This window comes from Melanaphis sacchari, unplaced genomic scaffold (assembly GCF_002803265.2).
Source record: "Melanaphis sacchari strain LSU unplaced genomic scaffold, SCAv2.0 Contig61_pilon_pilon, whole genome shotgun sequence".
Classification (NCBI taxonomy): domain Eukaryota; kingdom Metazoa; phylum Arthropoda; class Insecta; order Hemiptera; family Aphididae; genus Melanaphis; species Melanaphis sacchari.
Genome location: NW_020271437.1, coordinates 800,454 through 827,457, shown reverse-complemented (window position 1 = coordinate 827,457; position 27,004 = coordinate 800,454). Strand labels below are relative to the sequence as shown.

The 27,004-nt window shown below is 35.9% G+C and overlaps 1 protein-coding gene across 2 annotated transcripts in view; it reads right to left on the bottom strand.

Annotated features, from left to right (window-relative positions):
- Positions 1 to 27,004, bottom strand: part of LOC112600194 (GATA-binding factor C) — a 54,817-nt gene that overhangs the window by 2,402 nt on the left and 25,411 nt on the right. For both annotated transcript variants that reach the window (XM_025347364.1, XM_025347366.1), the window contains exons 4-5: positions 21,193 to 21,338; positions 4,660 to 4,794 (exon numbers count right to left, since the gene is read on the bottom strand). In XM_025347364.1, coding sequence (XP_025203149.1) covers positions 4,660 to 4,794; positions 21,193 to 21,338 — 281 coding nt within the window. The remainder of the gene's footprint in view (positions 1 to 4,659; positions 4,795 to 21,192; positions 21,339 to 27,004) is intronic.

The window sequence follows — 27,004 nt, the reverse complement described above, 5'->3', positions numbered from 1 at the left end:
AATAGCGCGTTTAAATCCGGCCGTTGCCTATAATATACGCACCAAAACGTAAAGGTTATTGTAATATAATAATGTGATTATTAAACACAACGTCGCGCGACACACATGATATCTGCCGAGTCCCTGCGAGTGCGGCTAATTCGCCAAATCCAATATAATAACGGATTCAGTACGCGCCGCCGAACGCATTGCGCGGCCCCAGCACAATGGTAATCGATTTGCGGAAGAAACGCCGGAATAAAGAGCAGGACGGCCGCATTATCGTGTCAAACGAAATACCGTCGACGACACAATACCTGCGTTTATAAATAAAAAAAGAAACCGTACCTATAATATGTGTAGGTATATAAAGTATCAATCTTCATATTATTATTATTTATATAATATATTATTATTATTATTATTATTGTTGCTGCTGCTTGAGCCCCGGTGATGTATACACATATTATATCGGTCTTTTGTGCACGCGTATACTGTTTCGTAGTCGCCGATAATAGGTTTTTTATTGTTGCGGCAGCAGTGCACATCGTTGCTGGATCAGCTGCCGCCGGTCGAGCCGGTATACGCCCATTCCCATTGATACGCACTTAAAAACGTTGTACCATATAATCCGCCGAGATCGCGAGTGTAATGTTAAAATGTATATAATATTTTCTCGGAGGCACCCTCTCGGAAAACAACCCTCAGCACACGATGCACGTATACGCGTGTGTGTAGAGAGGGACTTCCGCAATTTAGCGACATACATGTACATTGTACACGTATATATATATGTATATACATTATATCTACTACGTACCGAATAAGTGTTTGTAAAACATCACGGCAATGTGTGCGTACACACGACACGGATTTCGATAAGAAGTATGGGGTTGGGATTGAGGTTAGGGGTAGTCTTTCGCGTAAACCGCGAAATCCTTGCTATGTTATACACCACAGTGTCAGCGCCGACAGATCGGTTGCGTAAAACATTTCTAAAAACGATCTATACGCCCCCGCGAAAATCGGCAAAATAAACGCACCGCCTCGAATAGATTTATACTCCCGCGGCTTTACTTTTCGGCGCACTGTTATGGGTGCGGCGGTGACGATGACGATACGTGATTGCGTAAACGATTGTCGTCGATGGAAACGGTTTTATATGTTTCTCTTTTCTTTCTCCCGCGGCCCGCCAGGCACAATGGAAAGCTGTCGGGGTCTACGAAAACGGCGGTCATACACCTCTTCTTTCCGCTGCGTACACCGAGAGCGGATAACGATTATAATATAATATTATTATTTTCTACGAGCTACGATATTGTGGACCACGCGCGAGAGGAGAGAAAAATAACTATATACACTACTCGGCCGACGCGCACAAGGTGTTGACCCGCAGTAGGGGATTTGGGTGCACTAAATAATTTGACTTTTCGTTTACGTTTTATAATAATTAGTCATTAGCGGTTTGCGCACCGTCAACCGATGAAGGGGCACCCGCGGAGCGCCATCGCGACCCATTGTCTCGGGTGCGGATTGTATAAAATATTATTATTATGCGCGCCTATCCTCTACAACGGCGGTATCGTTCGTTATTGTTATAATGTATAGCTGGATTATTATTATATTATAACTATGATCTCTCGCTGGCCGTCGTCAATTGACGGAATTGATTTTCTTGTTGAGGCCTGAACTACGATACAAGTAGATGGAGGTAATATAATATATTATTATCTTATATAATAATATTTGAGGATAAAAAAAAATAACGATACAACAAAAATGACTTAAGTACACGACAATCTACTGAGTAAAACGAAATTGAATCGAAACGAGATAGTCATGGCGTGTTCTTTTCATAGTTTTTGGCACACGTTAGGTACTCACAGACGTGTTTTATTCGATATTTTACTACTCGAATATATAAATGTCAGTATTTTTTTTTAACAAATACTGCGGTAATCGATTCATTTTGTCGATCTATATATTATAATATATATAGTATTTACATAACGTGATACTTGAGCAGAGATTATCGCACTCAGGCCCGCGGCGGCGCTAAGACGTCGGCGGCTGGGTAGACGAGTCATCCACAGAAAATGTACCCAACAAACAACGAGCCGTGATGTGGAATAATGAGTATCGATGATATCGTATATTATTTACAAGTAGGTTGCACAGTACTGGTCGTGTGTAATATTATATAATAATAAATCTGAGGAATTCGACTCCGAATATCGTAGCTGCGGCGACCCGTAACGACAAGACGGTTTATTTAACATTGTTTTAACATTAAAACGCCTGTAGACGACGATATTAAATTAATGTATTCGAGACCACCCCTCACACAACGTGTTGCTACGTGCACACAAAGACGAAAAAAAATCACTAACTGACCGTGAATAATGTTTTATCAGAATAATAATTTAATAATCAACGTCGTTGTCGTCGTCGAGAGACGACATTTTAACGGACGATGACAAACAACGGCGTTTCGACCGTCGTAACAAGATAATCGAGCATCATGTATAATATAATATAATAAAAACATGTCGACGGGCGGTCCCGGTGCAGTGTATATAGGAACCACGTCAAAACCGCATCAGGGCGCGCACTCACTTACACACACACACACACACACACATACACTCTATCAAACGCTATTTAGTATTTATATTCATATAATAATATAATCGGTCACGGTTTCAATATATTGTGCAACGAGCCTGCATCGTTTATTATATTTCCATTTTGTTCGTTTTCTAAGAGTGCGTTGTTTTTATCACTGTCGTCTGTGAGTTGCACTTAATATATACATGTGCAATACATATAAGTACATCGCGTATTTTTTTCGTCAAATATCTCCGGCGGCAGTGGACGTCCGATCCGATATTCTATATAGCGATATATATGACGGTATCGTCTCCGTGGGATATCGTCATCGTATACATGGAAGACAATAATAATATTAATTTACCGACTGGGTATATTCTACAGATTTTGGCAGGAAACACTGCCGTGGTTAGTATATTATAATATAAGGTGTACGTGGCTGCGGGTCGGAGGATGTCAAGATATATTCGCATGCATTCGTGACGACAAAGACAACAACGGCGGTGTTTGTAAATATTTTTCTTTCTCTTTTATAATATACTCGTTCCCTCATCGTTTTTTTTTTTTTTATGTCTCTCCTTCGATCCGTCATTGTCTTTGTACCTCGCAATGGCGTCTATTATACACACGCATAAGTGCGAGCGTGAGTTCGCGATACAGGCAATTATTATATTGTCGTGTGCATGTGTAAACGGGACCACACGGCGAGCTATTTAAAAACTTTACATTATATTATTATATTGAATGAACGACACTGTTTGTTACGAGGCTCGGTCGGTAATAGCGATCGACGCGGAAAAAAATATAGAGATAGATAGGTAGATGCACTGCGGCGAGTTCGAAAATAATACACTATATAATAAACAATGATTTCGGTCGCGACGCGAGACTTCTATGAATGTTTTCTCCAATTAGTCCTTCACTGTAATCCTCGAGCTTGGTGGCTGGAGGGTCGCAGCATCCCTGCGCGTTTAATGCACCGCGTCGTGTCGACTAATTGTGCGTATATAAATATAATAGTTCTCCCTCGCGCCTGCGCATTAAACGTCATATTATTATATTAGTATTATTGTTACTATCACCATCAGCTTCTTCATCATCGTTTGATAACAATCGTTGAGTCGACTCGTGATATATATTTTTACACCGAGTGATGATGAAACAACACGTGTGCATGTACATATAGTCGAGTCTTGCATGCGCACGCGGTCGATTTAAGATCAGTATATATTATATATAGGGTGAAAAAAACGCAAAACCGAATGGGTCATTAAACGATTTAGTTTATAAGTCAGCAGTACAGACATAGCTATATTTATACCTCTTACGGGATACGACTATATGAGGTTACATTATATATATTATACACCGAAACGAGTGGCACGCTACCGCCTGCAATGTCGGTTGGCAAAGGAGAAAAAGGGAACGAGACCGGCCTCGGGGGTGTATATATAAATATTATATGTACCTAAATGTGTTTCGGAAGTCGTCAGTGTATAGCGCCAAAAACCCTCTCGACGTGGTTTGATGCATGATATTATTATTATTATTATCATCATAATAATGTGCGCTTACAAACGACGGGGTTGGCGCCGGACGAATGGACGTGACGACAACAACGACAATAACGACGGTTTATATTTAGGTATACCTATACAATAACGCACCAGAAAGGGTAGGTTTTGTGCAGCACAAATAAAGGACGCAGAAAACTCGCGAGTATAAAATACCAATATCATGTCTATAAAGAATGGCGCTGCGTGAAGAAAATATGAAATAAAAAAATTATTCAAATCCAAAAAATCAATGAAACATAAGAATATAATAATACACGTGCGCTAGACTATCGTTAAGTACCTATAATGGTAATATGTCTGTACACTCGTTTTTCGAGAAAGCTACGTTTCAGCGGCACTGCAGCTGCAGGCGTGTACCTAATAATAATATATAATGTGTGCAACTCTGCGACGGCAGTTTGCTATATACTTTTTATACGTAAGTACAAAACACGTCGAATGCGCATTGTATATGCCGAGGTGCAATAAAATAAAATACGTTTTCTGTACTTACGTTGTGCAGCTTATAGTAGAGACCGCAAGCGTTGCAAACTGGTTCGCCGTTTTGGTTTCTCCTCCACAGCGTCGTGGTAGACGTTTTGCAATTTGCACAGCTCGTCCCGGCTCTACGGGCAGCCGATTGTAAAGACTGTAAACCAAAACAAAACAATCGAATTAGTTATATACTTTATTTTATTTATCTACTTATGCGCTAAAAAATATTGAATATTATAATTTCGTTTCGTGAGATCAACAATTTTGTAATATCGATTATCAACGACAGTTTTGCTGCGCCAAAAGCGTTTTGAATACCTATACATTATTAAACGAGCATGCGATCCAAACGACTAGGCAACGTGTGTACACAACATAAAATAATGGCATAATAATATATTATTGTTTGTCGTGTTCATACATATACACGTTATGGCGCGCGTAATACGCGTGCCCTTCATAAATACTTCACGTGCACAATAGTACCTATATACACAGGTACTTGCAGCAGTTAGTTAACGTGTACATATTGTCGTATACATACACACACACACACACACACACACATATATAAGTATGTATAATATATATTATAACACACGCGCCGCCCGGTAGTTATGATAATTAACAAAGGTTGTAAGTCGAAAAGATTTCTTCTCGTCTGAACTATTGTATCAATTAGGCCTTGCGCGGTATGTTTGTATTCGAATTAAAAACATTCCACTGCATTAGCATAATACAATTCTGTACGCGTTGTAAGTTGTCATCCATTCGAAATGTATAACGGCTACTGCGGCAGAGGTCTGAGGGTACATATTATATTGCTGTACGGCGTTGAGTAGGTACCTACATAATATTATGTATAGATAAGCATGCCCCTAGTTAATTTAGCACAAACGTCTTGAAATATTTTTGTAAACAAAAAAAGTTATGTTTAATAATTCCCATTTTTTTTTTTATATAATATTATCGCATTGCTGCCGTTTCCGGATGCATTTTAACGTCTGCAGCCGAAAAAAATGTGTTATACAATGAATTCGTGCATAGTGGTAACATTTAGACCCGTTTTTCCGAAACAAACGAGAACAATAATCCCCGCCCTTTTCCTGTAATTACCGTTTTATTTAATTAGTCGTTTTATGCGTCTCCAGGTGTTTTGACCTCACCGAGCGCGTAATGATTGTCGGAAAAAAATGACAATTATATAATATATATATATAAGTATATAACAATTTAACATACCTATATTATATTAAGACATGAAAAATTCAAATATTTAATTCCGTCGTCTAAAAGGTAAAACGATTAAAGTATTAAAAATACTGGTGCCTCAAAATAGGTACTTATATATACATATATATAGTAAATCGATAACACTATAGGTACCTGTATATAATGTATTCGATGTACATATACACAGTTCAAACGTGAAATCGCTAAGTGGTATGAGAAAAAAATCACGTTAAATACCCGATAGGTGTCAAATTTCACAACAAATGTCATTCAAAAATAAATTCGTTTATAATAATATACGCACTCGACTACACAGTTTATACATACACACACACACACACATATATATATATGTATATATTATTTCTCGTTGACCCTAAAAGGTTTTAAGCTATTGAAATATTTTTATAGTGGAGACATATTAGAGTTTTATAATAGGTACCTATACATAAAAACGTCCATTAAATGCGTCGATTTGGCGTGCACGCATCACGGAACGACGCCACCTTTTATATTACCTACATATAGATACGTTTTAAAGGATATAGTATATATTATAGAGTTTTATTTTTCAACCCTCGACAACCTATATCGAACGAACAACGGAAAACGTTGGAAGGATTGAATAGCGAGTTTTGCGATTCAAACTATACAATACAAAAGCGTTGTTAATAGAAAACATAAAGAATTCTGTGCAGAATATCGGAAAACAGAGGTAATGTGACCATGGTCAGGTAGGTAGATATAATAAAATAATATTTAAAATGTAAAAATACACAAACGGACACACACAGAATAATTCTTTTGTAACGCGTACAAATCGTGAATCTACAACTAAATTTACAGCTTAAAATCAATAGCATATGGATGATTTATTATTCTTCGAACAGGACTTATTTTTGCTCTACAACGAAGCACGAGTCCCTCGGATAACTGTCGAAATCTTTAAATGGGTATCTCTAGAGTTTGGGAAAATACTGCAACGTTACAATCCATTTAAATGTTTAGATCACTCTGTATATTGTACAGTCCAGTTTAAAAATATTTTTATTGCCTGACCAACAAAGTATATAAATATATCTCGTATATACATTTTAATATGTAATAGACCACGTTATAGTGACGTAGTTTTTTTTCCTTCAAAAAATATAATAAAAGTTTGTCCATTGTTCTAAACTGCAGTAGGTCTCTCTGCCAGCGCAAATTACATATAGGTATATGCCTACTATATACATATATACAGATATTATTATAAGACATTAGTCGTTTGGAACGCGCAGAAAAAAATTCTAAACAAGCCTATTGTTTGACAAAAATCGCATCCGCCACTCTTATAATAATAATAATAATAGTAATAATATTATTATACAACGTGTTTATGGATTAGGCGCGCACACATATTTTTACGAGGTGAACGAGCACATAATGATACCTAACCTAGCTACGGGTATTTCAAATAATCAAACGGTTTCTGTCGTAGTGTTGTGTAACGATTTTAAAATCGGTTTTCGGGTATGATTCCGCTGTCGCGAGATTGATTTCTCCAGTGCAGGAATTCCACGGGCGCCGCCGCATGTTCCACAATACAATATTCTGTAGGTACCTCCTCCTCCGTATAAATAATACTCAGCAGCGCATATCATATACCCACGTCTAATGCGACTGCGGCTACTTATACCGTGGTTTGAGTATAATATTATACATGAACAGCGTATGTATGTAGGCATACATAACCGATCGCGCGCACGAAACGACTTGTCCGATTGTCAATATTATAATAATAACATGTACATGAACCGGACGTCAAGCAAGCGCGCGCTGCGCGTACCAATAATCGGATTGGTCTTGAACGGTGAGCACCGAAAACGGTTGTCCGAAAGTATGTATTATTATCTATATATATATATATATAAATATATATGTTTAGGCAGTGACTTTAAATATATATATAAATTGTCTATCTTCTATACTTGAGCCAACGAGTCCATTAGAGGCTCCCAGGAGACGTAGGCGTGTGCGCGCTATATACACATCATACTTATATATATATATATATTTATACAACACAACCCCGCCGTACCGAGAAAAATAATATTACACGTCGCGTTTGTACCATCCAATTTGTGACTCGTCATTTTATATTTATTTTTTTTCGTTTTCGTTTTCTTTTATTTTTCCTCCTTTCCTATTATGTACCACGCGTGCAAGATATCCGTAAACGGCACGTCAATATCATAATATCGTATAAGGTCCTCGGCGCGCGTGTATAATCCGACATGATAATAATATTGTGTTCGCCGATCCAATCATTTGATAAGTATGCTGGTATTTTGATAAATGGATAAACGGCTGTGTGTGCCGTGTGCGTGGTTGCAGAGACGCAGCGGCGGCGGTAGAATTATATTAATAATAATAATAATAATATATGTTATAACAACGTGTGATATTCAATTTTCGGGATTCGATACGTGCACAAAATTGTAGGAGACATAATATCATAATATAATACATTATACATGTATAACACCACTGGTAACTGCAGTACAACGCTGATATATTTAGTATGTTATACGCGTGTATAATATTATAGATGGGTCGTTCTACAATTTACATTATTATGTACATAATATGTTGTTATGATCAGACTTCTGCAGCGTGTGACTCGAAATGATGAAATATAGATTAATATTAATTATTATATAAATGGACTCACGTATCTCGCGTGCCGTATAGCGGAATATTCTTCGGAAATCATTACGTCTCACGTTGTCAACTATAATCTCATATAATATTATGATATACAGTGTAATTACTGGAGTCGCGCGCGCTGCACTAATTACCGTGAGATTTTGTCGTTAATCGCAACTGTGAGGTTATTGTTTTTTATGCGTCTGGTTAATCGGCAATGATGGCGAGTCAGCGGTGAAAGGTGTGTAGGTATAATGCTTGTTCACAATATTATATTATAGTATATCACAGCGGGACCGAAAAGCGTGGAAATTTCTATACTTATATATAGGTATTATATCATCAAATTTGAATTATTATCAGAACATCACAAAAGAGTGGAAAATTTTTACCGAATTTAGTGTCTAATAAATATACATGACATATATAAATATACATAGATAAATGTATAAGTAATGATCGCCCCGTCAGACCCCGAGGATCCGATTGAGCGTGAGAAATTGCTAATAACTCCTATCCACCCGATTCGGCACCCTCTCGTCGGCATAAAAATGAACTCTAATCTACCCTATTATATAATATAGCACCGCGCATAATAATATATCAAATCGCCGGTGCGGAGGAGGCGGCGACCACGTGACGACCGAATAAACCGATACCCGTGTTACCGCGGTAACCGAGGGCGATCTATAACGACATTGTAATCGCTGCATACACACTCACGCTGCACGTGTAACCTACTCGCGTTCATACGCATAAACTATATTATATTATTAATATTATTATAATATTACATAAAAGCGTACGTCGCGTATTGCAGCGAACCAATAGGCAATAGGTATATAATACCACGGTGTACGAGTGTTATACTGTACGCATAAATATAATTTTGTTAGATATTATACGCGTATTAAATACATTATAATATGCGCTAAACGGTCGTGAGTACATAGAGGTATACCCCAGCTACGTCGCGAGATATCGGGACCGATAACAATATATAATTGGTGGAAAAAAAATTAAGTACAAAAAACTTAATGGGTAGGTCTTTTCTCTCCTGTCTGTTATATACATATATATTATATATATATATATATATATATATATATATATAATACTTATAATATGTGCTCGCGGTCGTGCGCGCGACGGCTACATCGAATAATGACGACGATAATAATAATATTATAACAACAACAGCGCAACGTTAATAATAATAACCACGTAATGTAAGAAAAACGGCCTAGATCGCTTCGTCATGCACAATCAATTACGCTATTAGACGATCGTGACGGGGGGTGCAAACACACATCAAACAATTCATTAGGGAAAATTTTCAAAAGTCGGGCCGCACCGTTCGCTACAGCCATAGCCGCGTGCCCGAATACAATATATAATAATATGTTGCGACTAGCAAGACGGCATATTATTATTATTGTATAGGTGCATGATAAACCAAGATGACGACGACTACGACGACGGATAATCCATTCGTACGCCTATACGGGTGGAAAAAAACTTACTTATTGTGTAATAATTGCGGGGTACCTATCTATCTATGTATACATAATGTACGCATATGTCCACCCACCCCTGTTAGTGTTTATTATTCTATATCAACGGTCGTTCATCTCGACCGCAGTCCATCCGTGGACGAAAAACTTAAATAATAACCCATCTTTCTCGTCATTCTCGATATAAACTAATATGCTTGATAAACACACATTATTTAGCCCTCGAGACTCTCGATATCGTTTCTCTGCAGCACGCGTATATTAAATATAACTACTCGTATACAACAATAAGTCAATACTCAATACTACATTATGTTATCGCCAAGGTCAAAGATATAATATACTGTGTGAAAACACACCGGCGGCGGCGCCGTTTGGTGCACATGTATATTGTATATTGTATATATAAGTACAAATATAATATGATCAAAACGTACGGAACTAGTTTTCGTGTGAACCGTAAAATTCGTATCCACACATAACATATACATATATATATATTCACGGGGTGTTAACGTGATGTAATTAATATATGCTAGCGCGTATATATTGTAATAATAATAATATTATATATGGGGAAATATTATTATTATCGTCCGTGTAGTGTAGTAAGAGATTCAGCCGAGGCAGAGGAGTAGGACGACGAAGACGACGACGAGGACGAGTTGCAGTGCAGGAGGAGGGCAAAAACAACTATACATGCGTATGGGTTATTAATCGATTTCGATAAAGCTGGGTGTTACGATTAAAAATAAGAATAATTAATAGGCTAAAGGTTATAATTAGAGGTATATATTCCCTTCGTTAATATTTACTGTAAGATCGTGACCGAGGGGACTTTGTGCACCACCCACCGCACGCACACATTTAGAGGTATGTATGCGCGTATATTATACCTATAATATTATTATATTCTAGCGGAGTTTATAAATATAAATATATATGTATACATTTTTATAATATATTATTCGATAAAGAAATAAAAAAAGGAATAATAACAATATACACGAACTCGATGTAGCTGCAGGTGTAGATATGCGCATTAATACATTGAATAAAAATTATAATTTTTGTGCGAGAAGATGATTGCGAAAATATCAACACAACATGTCATATATCGTATAACATCGTAAAATTTCTTGTTATAGGTAGCTTTATTAATACACATAATGCGAAAATAATAAACTCTTTGAGATACAGGAAGATTTTGAAAATATTTAAACCTCAATTTTTTCCTTTAATAAAGAGTTATTTAAATTTAGTCCAAATTATTTATACGTACATTAATAAAATGGTACTTGATAGTTTGACATTCACCATCAACATAAGCAAAATTTAAAATACAGTTGCTATCAGCCATTTTCTAGTATATGTACAGTAAAATAAAAATGAATTACCAAACGATATTACTTTAATATATTGTATTAAAAAATCTAAGTATTTTAAAATTGTTTTTTCAGAAAATCATAATTTGAATTAATTTATTATTAAAAGAAAAATTGGGGTGAGGTATTGCCATAATTATTTAGATAGGTAACTTATATCCATATAATATTCGGACCTATGCTGTACTATAATATAATATTGTTTAGATGTCACAATGCGACTTGAATTTTTTAAAGACATTAAAGTTATTATAATTACTAATATCATCGAACCTCTCTCAGGAATTTATGCAAAATATGCGTTAAGAATTTTTTAAACGTTTCGAGAGACTAACACACGTCGATTATTATATTACACAGTCATTATAGACTACTCAGCGCGTAAACACGGTTTTCACCTATATAAACGATGTCGATGATGATACATTAATATTATTCATAATACTGGTATTTTTTAGATAAATCTGTCACGCCATTTCAGTCATACTGCACAAATATGCACTCACGTTTAATTTATAATTTTATTTTTTCTGTTTGACCGAAAAATGAATATTTAAAACCGTTAATTGAATTACAGACGAATAGCCTGAATACAATATTATATTTATATGAAATATTAATTTTAACGCGTATCGATTTTTTATTCAATTTTTTTTTTCAGAACTGACCGTGATGTAAAACATAATATACTTACATTATAATTATGTCGATGTACCTATAACTAAAATGCATAATACGATAATTACACCGCGTGATGAATATTCATGAGACAATATCACCGCTGATTTAAAAAAAAAATTGTTTAGCTACGTTTATATATTAGGTATATAAAATAGATAGACATAATATTAATATCGTACAAAACACGTTTCCGCGGCCATAAATGTTCATCGTACCTATATTCAAACGGAAAATACTCGTTGTTATATGGTCGCGGTTAATATGGAATTTATCATCGTATACAATATTCTACAGACGCCGTATACATTGTAATAAAATATGCACACTGGCAAATTGCAGCAGTGCTATTGTCGAAACACGAAAATGTCGTGTTTGCGCATATTTTCTCGTGTTACGCACAATAATAATAATAATAATAATAATGATGATAATAATAACGCCAGGGAAATCGTTTGTGCTCGGTTCGTGCGAAACCGAGAGGCCGCAATGACGACGGTCCTATACTAAAACGACAAAGCAAAAAAAAAAAAAATAAATAAATATGTTTTAAGTAGGAAAAAAACGGTTTACCGAACGATGATGATAATATTATAATTTATAATATATTATTTTATGTTCTATTGTTGAACAATAAATATTTCCTTATGGTCAATGGAGGCGGCGTAACGAAATACGTATCGCGAGCAACGGCTGCAGTGTATAGGTTATAGGCATCTATAATATTGTATATCTAAAGTGCCGTGTTGTGTTTTAAATACGCGATTTTACAACAAACATACACAATTGCAATACACGTGGAAACATACAAACACGCTGAGTTCTGCAGTATGTATAGGGTATAACGGTGCGCGAAGGGGAATGTGAGATTTGAAAGGGGCGGCGCCGGGATGGGAGAGACCGGTACGGAGCCGAGTCGTTAAATTAGCATACCAAAGTAGCAAACACACACACACACACACATATATATAAGCACGATATATCTATACATAAATACTCTTATTCACTCTATCTCTGTCTTTCAATCACACGTGTAGGACGAAGAAACTGAATATTATGTTAGTCTGTGCACAAGGCGTGTACGACGCACGTATATATTATATAACGCTTAAGTATGAGGTATAATATTAAAATAAACAAATTAATTGGCTAGGAATTCGTTTTTTCACTCTAAATTTGTCGATGCTATTTTTTTTTTACAACAACGCGATTATTTACTGTTCAATGACAATGAGCATTGCTGGTGGACGGTGGTGTTTATTTATGTACGATTTATGACCTACTTACGATACTAAAAATATTGCTATTGCAGGGAGGATGCATTTGAGAATAATATATTATTATTATACATTATATCCTCAACGGTTCCAATTAAGTATGCGAATCGACTACCATGGTGAGTATTGAGTTATAAAATAGTTCTTTCAATTATTTATTTAAATTATTTAAATCGACTTAAACATACACAGTGGATACTGCTTTATTATGATATATGATATGTAACTCGAATCTTCTGTAACTAAATTGACCGTTGATCGAATGAATGATGCATCTATCGTTTAAACGGGAATTATAGTATATTATTATATATTTAGAGATGGAAGCAGAATTGAACACAGAATGTATAGATGGATTATTTTGGTTATTTTAAAAAGTAAACAATATTTTCCAAGAGGAAAATCATTATGGATTTCGGACTTAAAGCTTCGACGTTATTTATATAAAATTTAGAGCTGAATGGGGTCAGTCTTAGACTTTAGAGACGTCCGTGGAGCGGTGGCAGTGGGAAGAAATCGTGTGGAATTAAGTGGTCCGAAGAAAAATAATGGTTTTTAAACTGAAGGGTCTGGCTGCTGGCTGGCGGCGGCGCTCGGGAAAGATTTTTCTCTGAGCGAGTGGTTTTTCTGACGGTGGCGGTAGGAAAAACCGACCAAGTTGTGACGGGGTTGGTGGTACGAGAGAGAACGCGGGCGGCAAGGGATAGTTTCTGCGATAATAAATCACGAGGGATTCGTAACGTTTAGAGAAGATAACGAAACAAGGGAGCTTTGTCATCGGTGTATATATATATACGGTGCTTTGGGGGTGCGGGTGGCGTATATAATATATAAATAAACGCAAGCGGCGGGTAGCAGAGTCGAGTGTATACTGCAGAAGAGCGGAGAAGAGAGAGATCGTTTATCAACGCGCGCGCGTCGTTGGTTCGCCCGCTCGGCGCGGCGCAGATGAATCGTCGACTGGGTGGTAAGCTGGGACTGGGTGAGCGGAATCGTACGCGCGCGCGCGTCTTGCTGCAGCGGTGAACCGGCGTGACAGAGACCGACGCCAACGCCACCGATGTCGTCGCGGCCGGCAATTGCGCAGTCGATACTATCGGACGCCGCGCTTCGCGTCCCCCTTTTGAGCACGCACGCACAATAGTCGTCGATGGCGGGTGGGGCGAAATACATTTTTACCAACCCCCTCGTTTCATCCCTTATTCACCGCGGCGTGCGGGGCGTCGCGCTCGCGATTCTTATCGGACAGCCCCTCTTCGGGTCGGTCGTCGTCCATGGTGGGGGAATGACAGAGGGCTGATATACCCTGCCGCTACGGTTATATAATAATAATAATAATAATAATAATAATGTCCTTTACATACATGGGCTATTTTTTTTTAATTCTCATTATTTCTGTGTGCGTTTTTTATTTTTTTTATTCAGGTGTATGATATTATATTTATATTGTAGTTTTTTTTAATACCGGCCCGGTGAAAATGACGCGACGGGGGGAGAGGGAGTCCCGGGGCTGGTAGTGTTTGTGAAGGGCGGGTATGGCCAGGTCGACCCCCCACACCTATTCGGAAATCGGATGACGTAAAAAAAAAAAACAATCGAATTTCCAACGGTCGATCAACCCGCGATTGACGAATGACGATGATACATTGCAGCAAAATGCATAGGTACACGTTATTAAAATATAATATATTTATACGTATTAAATTGGATACTACGGGTTTTTATTTTTTCCATAGTGTTGTATACAACACAGTTTGACCGTACGACGCACTGTTCTATTCACGAAGCGTATCCCTTGGCAACGGATTTGTTGTGAAAATCGAAAAACTTAACACTTCCTATACGAGGACTGTAGACTTATATTATAGCTTCGACGACAAAGGCAACACAAAAGCTCAGCACAAGGACATTACATTTTTCTGTCGGAGGGTGCGCGTACATTTTGTGATAACTATTTTTTACACTAACGAAACGCGATTGACGACTATAAAACAATACCCAATAACATTATATAATGTTAATATAATAAAATAATGTATGTAAAAAAACGAACGTTTGCGAGGCGGCGGCGGCAGAGTTCAATTAGAAGACCGCGGCGGCGGGGTTGTCAACGACCGTTATCGCCGTCGTCGCGCGTCCTCTGCCATTCTGTTGTCGTCGGATCAACCGGGCCCAGTCAATCGGGAGGTCTCCCCGACGTCGACGACGACGATACGGTGTGTATTTTACAATCACGCCGCCGTCGCCGCCGACTGACTCGCGTGCTTTTTTTTTCCATCATTACTTTTGTGTTTCTTTAAATAATAAGACGACCGACGACGACGACGAAATTTGCATACTCTTTGCACTATGCGCTCTGCAGTTCTGCACACCACTCGGTCTTAGGTAGGTATATCATTTATATACACGCACGACCGCGGTAACATACGAAAGCGGCGGGGCAGCGGCGGCGGTTTGACCGACAGCCGGTTGCGGGCGGTACGGCCGCCACTGTTCGCCATGTAAGGATTGACGTGCCGCCTGTACTAGGTGCGCTTAAGCATTATATATATTATTATATTTACTCTCGCGCATGGGGGCTTTGCCCTAATTAACTCCTGAGGTCTACATATTATCGATGCCGTAGCACGACGATCCACCGCGAGATGGGTTTACGACATACGTAATCTAAATAATATCATCGCATTTACGAATATATATTATACCTACAATAGATATGAGTTTAAGTATGTTATAAGTGTATATCTTGCCTGTACTAATATGTATTAAAAAAAAAAAAGTGTTTTTTTGACCGATACACCTCGATATATTTATTTTAAACTATATAAGTATGCGTATTTCAACAATTTATACACAATAAGCAAGTACATATTATATAACCCTAAGTTGACCAATATAATCAAAGAGGAACAAGTTAATGAAAAATGTTGACTTTAATTATAGTATGATCAAGTCAACGGTGTAAAAATTACGTATAATAGTTATAAGTTAATATACGATAGTAACAAACAATATATTTAACTATAAAAAGTTTTAACTTTAAAGTAAATAAAGTAAAAATTTTAACTCAACCCATAAAAATAAAAATGAGATTAATATTTTTTATCTATACCTATATATCACATATTATGTAAACGGTGATTGATTACACTTAAATTTTTAAAATTAATTCTATTTTTATCGTTTACTGTTAAAACTAATTTAGGCTAATATATTAAGTATCTATTATAATTTCTAGTTGATGACACTATAAATTTAAATCAAAAAATATTTATTTTTTATTTTTGTTAAAAATAATTGTACACAAAAATGTAATTGTTTTAGATATGTACAAACTTTGTTTAAATATTTTTAAATTTTAACTGAAAAAGTTAAGTTATTACAACAGTTGCTTTAACTAGTTAAGTTTTTAGATCGATTATTATATTAAGTACTAACTTATTATTTAAGTTAAAAAGTTTAAAAAAATAATTTTTTAATTTAGCTTTAACTATTTTGCTAGCTAATGTCTCCAAATGTTGTATTTGAATAAAAATAATATTGGTAATAGTTGTATAATACTCTGAATGGACAGTATATTCAATTTCTTCGACGGAGATTAAAATTAGTATCATATACAGCTATGTGTGAGATGCGCTGCAGAGCCGAAAGTAGTAATTATTCGTAAATCAAACCATCATCCAAGGCCTTATGTATATTATACATATATAGGTGTGATTTCACTCTACTTTTCGATGCTTAATAGCGTATCATAAAATATTATACGTTGCGGGCATAGCGATATATTATAATTGTTATTATTGTTGTTTAAATTATACCGCGAATGTCTAAAAGTAAAAGCGGACAATAGAACGCGCAGGGCAGAACGGATGAACCGCGCGCGAAACGCACCGGAACGTACCGGACGAAAAATGTCTGCCATGTCGTGTCCAAATGACTAGTTGGAATATTAAGTATATTATATTATATTATTGTACTTAAAATATGGTGAAAATCATAAAGAAGATTTCGTTGCTTGGCAATCGGAACAAATATAGTATAAAAAATAACACGGTGTGTAATTAAATGTCTATTATCGTCGCCGACGGACGTGGACCAATTGCAGTGTCGTAATCGGCGGTGGTGCATGCAGTTTATTTGCGCTACAAATAAAACGACCAAGTATGTAGAAATTGAATTGTTTGGACCACTGATTCGGGTGAAATTGGATTATCTCCCTTTCTTACCCGACCAACTAATAGCTTTTTCTTCAGCATAAACATTCACATAATATATATATATATATAATTGGTGTAACAAAACCGTATCACATGATTTGTGTGATATGAGCAGTTATATCAGTGGCTACAGCGTATAAAGCACACTATTGATGTGTGTGTCGACCGTTGAAAAAATTTGATAACACTCGATTAACTCGATTCTTGTGAGATAGGGAATGTATCGTGACATATGTATGTATTTTTTAACGTATACAGTATAATATTATGATTATTTATCCGGTGTGTAATAGTCTCATCGTAAAATTTCATTATTAATATAATATTTATAAATAGGGTAATTTAGCAAGCATAGTCATTATAATTTTTTTGAAATTAGACGAATGCTATTCAACTACGTTATTACATAAAAATATCGTTTAGATTGTTATAATTTTAATGTAAAATACGATTTGACAACTTGTAATAATTCATTTTGAGCGAATTAAAGCTATAAATTTTTTATCAAATTATAATACGCGAGGGCTGTAATACATAAATTATGAAGAGAAAAATGCGGATTAAGTTTTTTCAATGAAAACGATTGTTTGGGCGAGTTGCGGTCGAAATACATAACACGTTCGTTGAGTAACACATATGCTTGACGGGCGAGGGGTACAAAAAAAGATCACTATACCGAACGTCGACGATTATAATGTATTATATAATACGCTTATACCTACATTATATTGTACCGCCACCCGTCGAATATGAGTGCGAAAATAAAATAAGAACGAGGAGGTGCGGCAGTTACGCCGACGGTAATAATTCATATTTTCGAATACTTTATTCCATATATAATATACGATGTTATATATAGGTAGGCACCCGAAAGTGTTGTGCACTGAACGCGCTTTGCTGGCACGCGATATATATTATATACTGCACAGCTCCGAACACGGTGTAAGCGCGCCGTCCGACCGTTATGTATATAAACACATACAATATCATGTATATGAACGCGTCCTCTGTAAGTTCTGTGTATGTATGTGTGTGTATAGCGCAGCGGTGCTCCCATTATATGTAAATTCGGTCGACGACGGCGGCCAGGGGAAGAGGAGGCGGTATATAGTAGGTCGGTCCCGGCTGCCGCCGTCGTCGGTTTAACCGATATCGCTGCGTATTATAATATTATATATTATTACGCGTATGGAACATAACAAAATGAATAAAAAATTGTATATAATATAATATGTTATTATAACTATACATATAATATTATGCGTGTGCGTGCAATAGTGAAAAAAGGCCGACCGAATGTGACACGGCGAGACAAATTTGTACGACTATTATAATACGATGATATAAATATAATATATTATGTTAGGCAAATATACCTCGTGCTGCGACTGGCGATCGTATGATAATAATAATAATAATAATAATAATAATAAAAACAAATAATAACGCGTTCGACTCGGGTGACTCCGCTACAATGTGTATTTTGTATTATTATAATATAGGTTAGTTTGATAGATGTTTACAATGTATAATATGTGCAATAGAAATTCTTCCTATTCAGCAATAGGCAATATTTTGGGATGTGAAATAATCTTTTTACTTACCAATTTATACTATTAGCTGGTAGGTACGCGCAAACTTTTATAATATGTCACGCGAATTTTTATGAAAATCTGATATTAAATTTTTTTTTTTGTTCAAATAAATTCCCACAAGCGTAATATTATATAACATACATCACACTACGCGGTACGACTCGTCCATTGATTGGCTGATGTTGACGAATACATATAATGATACCCGTCAAATGATGGTCGCGAGGGGTAACCGGTTGTTGCCGAAGACAAAAACAAACGAAAAGAAATAAAAATAAAAACGTAAATGGGGTTTCGAGCAAAGGGGACGAATTTCGAACATGGCTACTCCCCGCGGTCTCAGCAGCTGTCGCCCCTCATTTTTCGTGCAGCTTTCCCACCAGCGCGCGACCGTGTAAAATACATATAGGAAACGTAGTGCTATATACACATATATACGCAAGGGGACTATATAATACACACGCAAACATATACAAATATATGTATTATATTATATAATCGCGTATAACGTATACTATAGATGTACAGCGTGTAAACGGAAAAATCAATATATATTATATACGAATACATAGGCGGTCCCTGCGCGGTAGTAGCGACGATGACGGTTGAAATCGCATCGATTTATATATTCTGATGGTAGCAACGATGATTACGTTTGCTTTTTTAATTTCCGTAGTTTTGTAATTACGTATTTGTGTATATGACCACCTTTTTTACGATTGCATATTCGCAAGCTAAATAAAAAATAATATAACATTATATAATATATAAAACGTAGTTTGGTCGATATACACCACTCACCGCCTCTGTCAACTCAGACACTGTCAATCGCGTTTTACCCGATAATAGTATGGGTAAGGTGCGAGTATATAAACATAATAATTCTATTTACGAATTAGATTTAAAAATTACACACATTATTGAATCAAACGCAATCCTTTGTAAGACGCAATATTATTATTTTCGACCATCTGCATAATTATTCTACAAAAGTACGATCTAATATTTATACCATACGCATGTGGTGGAGGGATGAATTTTTTCGTAACGTTTTCCCCGCTTTTTTAGATACGCACGACTGTCAGGTCGTTATTCATAGGTTACCATAATACATTATATATTTTAAATTATACTTAACAGACGGTTTATTTGAAACTCGCGCGTGGACAATTTATTCATAAATTCTGCATAATGTTTATGTATATAGTATATATAAAATAATATTATATAATAGGAAATAACATATTGTGCGCGTGTATGCGTTTGTCGCTCCGGGGGGGGGGGGGGGGAGTAGTGTGAGATATATTACAAATTAGGGCCTTGTTTTTGTCGTCCGGCACGTGGAACATAAAATATTGTTTGAAGAGAACGAATTTACATTTTTTGCGGACGGGAAAACAGACGTAAGTCACTCAATTATATAATCGCATATGCTATTATTGTTGTTAAGAAGGTATAGAGAGTAAAATATTAAAAACCATATTAAACTGGAAGAACAAACGTGGAAAAATACGACGGCCTTCGTTAGAGGCACACGTGTGTCGGCGGCGGGCGAGTTCTCATAAAATTTCATCGCTTATATTAATAATAATACATATAGGTACTAACCATAGACCGGGCAACACCATAATAATTCAATAAAACACATAATATTATGCCGGGTCGATGATATTCGTGTGTCGTCGTCGTCGTCGTCGTCGTCGTCGTCGCATTCGGTTTTTTTTTAACCGTTCGCGTCTAAATTCCAACGCGATTTCTCGTGGTCGGGGTAAATATATTATATTTATATTAAACATATGCACACCGGCAGAACAATAATTTCATTGTGCATACGCATTACACACACACAAACGCACGCACGCGCGCGCACACGACGATATACACACGAGCACGGGTATATAATAATATATATAATATAATATATAACGAGCGCCAAAAGCGAACAATGGTGGCGATATTACTCACCAGACGTCTCTTGGGCTTAATCAGCGGCCGGTTTTGCCCGTTCATTTTATAGTAGAGGCCACACGCATTACACAAGTAGTGTCCGGTGCCGTCTCTCCTCCACAATGGAGTCGACGTGGCTCCGCAGTTCACGCACTCTCGTCCTTCTGCAAACAAACACAAAACGCGTATAAATACAAAAACTCGTGTACATACACAATATATAATATCATATTAGTGCGTTTTATAATATAGCCAAATGTCCCAAATCAGTTTATGCACATTACACCACCAATCTATTAGTAGGCACTAGGCACCTACTTGTTACATAGGTACCTATTGGCTATTATACGATAATAAAATATGTACAGTGCGCATCCGGCAAAGAAGGTCTCTCGCCCGGACGAGCGGGGCTTATATTTTTTTTTGTTTTTATCATTTTTTAAATGACCGATGATAGAGCAAGAGACCCTCCTTACTGCCCGGTTAACGCGGAGCTGCGTAATACATAATATCACTAACAATAACACGGTATCATATTTTATTAAACATATTATGTAGAATGTATTTGGAGGATTTGACAATTACTGTACACTAAATTTAAACGTTTTATAAACATGCCACATCTTCCAAATATATTCTGTATACATCGGCACAGCGTACAAGCAATCGCAGGTCTATATTAGCATATTATTACGCGCGTGTTAGGTTAATATTATACTTAATAATGTTAGGTAATATTTATATTATGGGGTAGGTGCGCAACGATCTAAACGGATTATTGTATTATAATATTATTACTACGTTATTGCAAAGAAAGTGAGTGATCGATGAGAAGGATCACGCATACGGCGGTCGATCAAAAGTAAAAATCATAAATCACTATTTTTGTTTTTAAAAAATATTTTATAATTACGTTAGGTACACGCGCCATAGGTGTGGCGGCGCATCGCTATTATCCGGACGAGGAAAAAAACCGTTTGATCACACGTCGCGTCAATGATACGCCGGTATAGGTATTATAGGCAAGACGCGCGTAAGAGTTTCGCAGTGTGAAAGCCAAAAAAGAAAAGGAAAAAAATTTTCGAAAAACAATAATAAAATACAGGTATTCAACGACCTCGTCTCGAGCGCATATATTACCGCAAGTATATAATATTATATTATGCGTATATACAATTTATATAAATATACACTGCTCCGGCGTTGTTGTGTCTTAGCCGTTTCGACGTATACGAAAAATCCCTTTTCTATATTATACGTATGTTATAACGCCCACGCACACAAGCGCACGTGTATATATTTATCGTATTCGATTTCACGTTATAAGTAGGCTGTTTCCATATTACATATAGGTGCACACCACTGATGCAAGCAGCAGCAGCAGCAGCAGCAGCTCCTTTCCAAATTAATAGCCACAATATAACTCGGCACCCGGCCATTATCTATTCCCGGCATCACGAACTTATCGCTGTACAGATAGATACTTATATACACCTATAATGTACACACGTATTGTGTGTAATTACCCGCGAGAGAGCGCATACGCGTATATTATTTCTATTTTTATTTTTTATTTTTTTGTTATTTCTTTTAACCTACTCGTCCCGGAGAAACAACGCCGCAGTTACCTATATTACAATATCATGTGCACATGTGTGGATCTCTCCGCAGTCTCATTTCAAACTTTTGCAACTGTATACCTACCTACACGCACACGGTAGGTAGGTACACTATTATTATTGCCACTACCAAAACACTAATAAAAAAATATATGTACATGCAGTGCACATAATACACAACGACATCGGAGCGGGTATATGGCTAAATCATATGTATAAGTACCTTCTCCTATATATGTATTTATACGTATGTATAGGTACAACAATGTAATAACGTCTAATAACGAAAAAAAAAAAATGATAATAATAAAATAAATAATAGGTACAACAACGACAACAACAGCGATGTATATACAGTTCGTGATGCGTGGGCACTAGAAACGACCGTTGGTATGTAAATTTCACCGCTAATTAGACTGTATAGTGTATCATTACCCGGAATGCCCATTGAAATACGCGCGCGCGCGCGCTCGCGCTCGTACACATTCACACACACACACACACACACACACACACACATGTACATTTCGTACACACACGTGTGTATACGAGTTGCTGCCGGCACGAAAATTATATTGTGCGCCCGTAATACCCACATAAATATATGGGTACACCTACTGCAGTGCGCGAGTGTACGTGTATATAATATTATAGGTATATGTTTACTTTTCACTCGAAAGAATTATTTTATTTTTCGCGAGGGTCGTCGTCGTCGTCGTTGTTATATTATTAGCTGTCAACTGAATGTACGGTTTGTGTACACGCGAGGAGGTTCATTGTTGTGTATATACTACATATACATATAGAAAAGATTTTATTTTCAATCTTCTTAAAAGATATTTTATACCCAGCACCGAATACCCTCTTATAGAATTGATATTTCTCTCTCTGTATACAATATATATATATATATATATATATAATAAGTGTATTTACGGGCAACTGGTCATTTGGAAAATTGAGTTTTTAACCGATCTGACTGTGTACACGCGTACTCGTATAATATATATATATATAGTAAGCGTGTATTTAAGGATCAACCGTACAAACGAAAAAAAATCCGTTATCGCACCCCTCATGCCATTCTATCATATAAATACAAAGATATATTATATTGTGTGTATATGAAATTAGTAGAATAATTCGAGAAAAATGACGACTGACCCAGTTTTTGTTTTTAACAACTCGACTGGGTTTACGGGAAGATAAAAAGCAAGTCCAACTGTAAAAAAAAAAAGGAAAACGTAATCCAGAGGATCGTAAAACGTAATTGGTCATAAAATGACGTCGATGCTCCTTAACCCGGTGGCTAGAGACTATAATACACATATGATATGTATATTATATAAACTATCGAGGGAACACTTATAATTTTTTTTCAGGGAAAAGGTCGTGTGTGAGGGCGGGAAGGACGCGATAAAATTTGAAACAACGAAATTCACCCTGGCATAGATACAATGATAAGATATTCACGAAAATAAAAAATGCAATCTCGTCTCGTGAAAACGTGTCACTAAATACGTTGCAGCACGTGCAGTTAAACCACATGTAAAGCTCGTTCCATTTTCGTTTCGTCAACTGCGCCGTGGCATATGATATCGCACACAATCTGCACTGACGGATATATCTGTGAGCTGAGGATCGATTTAATAACGAAGATTTATTAATACGATCGCAGCGTGCATCAACGCTGTTACGGTCTCTTCGCCGCAGGAAATGGATTGAAGCGCGCTTGCGCGTTACGTAGGTACTTAAACTATGCTATATTATTATATAAACGCGCCACGTATATCCACAACTCCGGGCCAAGGACTCATTTCAACCAAAACTCGAGTCGAGGTCGTTTTTGTAGTATTTTTTTTCTTTATGCTTGCGCGCGCGAACTTAACCCAATTACATACATATTACCTAAATATACTAAAATATAGAATATTATTAAAAGCATTTAGATTTGTGGTTTTTATTTAACCACAATACCAGCTGCAGGGATCAAAAGCACCATGTGAAAGAAGAGCAATTTAAACGATAATTGGCCAGCGATAAAATATAAAGTCATTTATAATGCATTTTAATTTATAATTTATTAATGTTATACTTTTTTCAAGTTTAAAAATTGACAAATTGACTTAGTAAGCTGCACATTGCAACGTAGTATAATTTAGAAAAAAGTAAAAGTATAAGTAAACAATTATATTATATTAATATAAGCTAGTATGGAAAATATATAAGATTATCGGCCTCGTTTAGAATTGAAATGGCGCTGCTGATACGCGCGAAAAGAATACTTTAATAAGTACGTATGTATAGGCAGGTATATCAATGCATATTATATTTTATTAAATTTCAGCAAGCGAAACACCCCTCAACCAAACGCCATGTTAGTATGTATGTCGTTAAAGTTTTTATAATATATACCTACTGCGGTGAGTGAAGAAGAAAGTACCTGTATGTATAATAATATATATACAGTTTTAAAGCGGAAGTATAATAATAATAATAACAATAATAAAAATGATAATAATATTTTTAAGTCCACGGGGGTGTTGTCATTGTGCGAGAAAAAAGAATATGCGAGTATTATATTGTATCTCTAATTACGAGAGTTGTAAAATTATGTTATTTACGTCGTATGTTTGTGTGTGTGTAATGTCGGCAAATCGTTATGCTTCAGTCGGTATATATATATATATATATATAAGTAGGTACCATTAACGTGCGGCCCGCGCAGCCAATATGGCGGCTGCTCTGGTGTCGCGTGGAGGTAACTATAATAACGCAAGTCGAAATAAAAAATAAAAAAAACTGTGGTCATCATGCGGACATAAATTATGCATATACTAGTACTTATTTTAAGCGTATTATAAAACATACTATTCGCCTGTACACATTTCTTATAATGCAGTGGCGATAGTGATGGATATTATCATTTAAAATAAGTATTTTATTATATAACACATAATATATAGGTAAATTATCTAAATTTAAATAGACCTAAATATGCGATAAAGAAAAGTATATTTTAATAATTATTTAATCGATAATATGATATGCGATTCGTAAAAACAGAAATGAAATATTTTTTTTAAATAAACATAATAATTTAATTATACTGCTGCGGTAGTCAAATCTCACTATGTGACACTTTGATCATCGGATCTGGCTCTACAAAACGAAATAGCTGGAACATATTTGTTTCCAAAAAACGCGTTTATCGTTCATAAGGACCTCCTCCGTAAACATAATAATATTTTATATTTTATATGATGACGATGATAGGTCGAGCACGAGTACCTACGCTGCTTACTGCTGCTGTTGCAAGCAACCTTGACAAATCTATCGAGACGGGTTGATGACATTACGCGAGACTATGCGCACACGTCGTTATATTATTATTATAACAGAATTATACGTTTAAAAGTTGTTCGATTGCTAGACATGCGAGATGAAAACATATCGTATAATAATATTATATTATATTATATTATAAACCCACGTAAGAATATACGTATAGCAGGTTTATGTATCATAATATTATACCTAAATGCACGATTAACTAATTTAGATTTTAATAAAAGACGACGCGACCAGAAATCTCAGGATTTTATATATATATATATATACCTTTCATGTGTGTGTGTATGTGTGTGTAGTCGTTAATGTTGTTTGAATTTTTTAAACAAACTATAGGTAAGTAATTATTTAATAGTAATCTGGGCGAGTAATAAAGTTAACAGCATAAATTAAACAAATAATATTAAAATAATACCACATGTTATTATATTATATAAATACGTAAACGAGTGCTTATCTATACCTACTAAAATTTAAAATTGTTTAATTTCGTCGATTATTAAACTGAGCTAAAATAAGACGTAAATTAACGTATGTCATATTATAAATTATTAAGTTTATTTGTCTTATTCGTGTAAAACGCGTATGAAGGTTTGAATGTCACTATCGAATAGACATATAGACGCAAAGATTTTATGAAATATGTACACAACGAAAATTGCATAGGTATTTTGTGTCGACGGGAAAGCAATAAAAAACGATAAACGTGTAATTAATTTCGAACGTATCACCATAATTTGTGCGAATACACTTGACCGCGGATATATAATAATATGAATCCGTGAACCTATATAATATGAAATGATTTATCGTAAAATTTAGTGTATTATAAATATTAAGTTTATATATTATGGCGATGG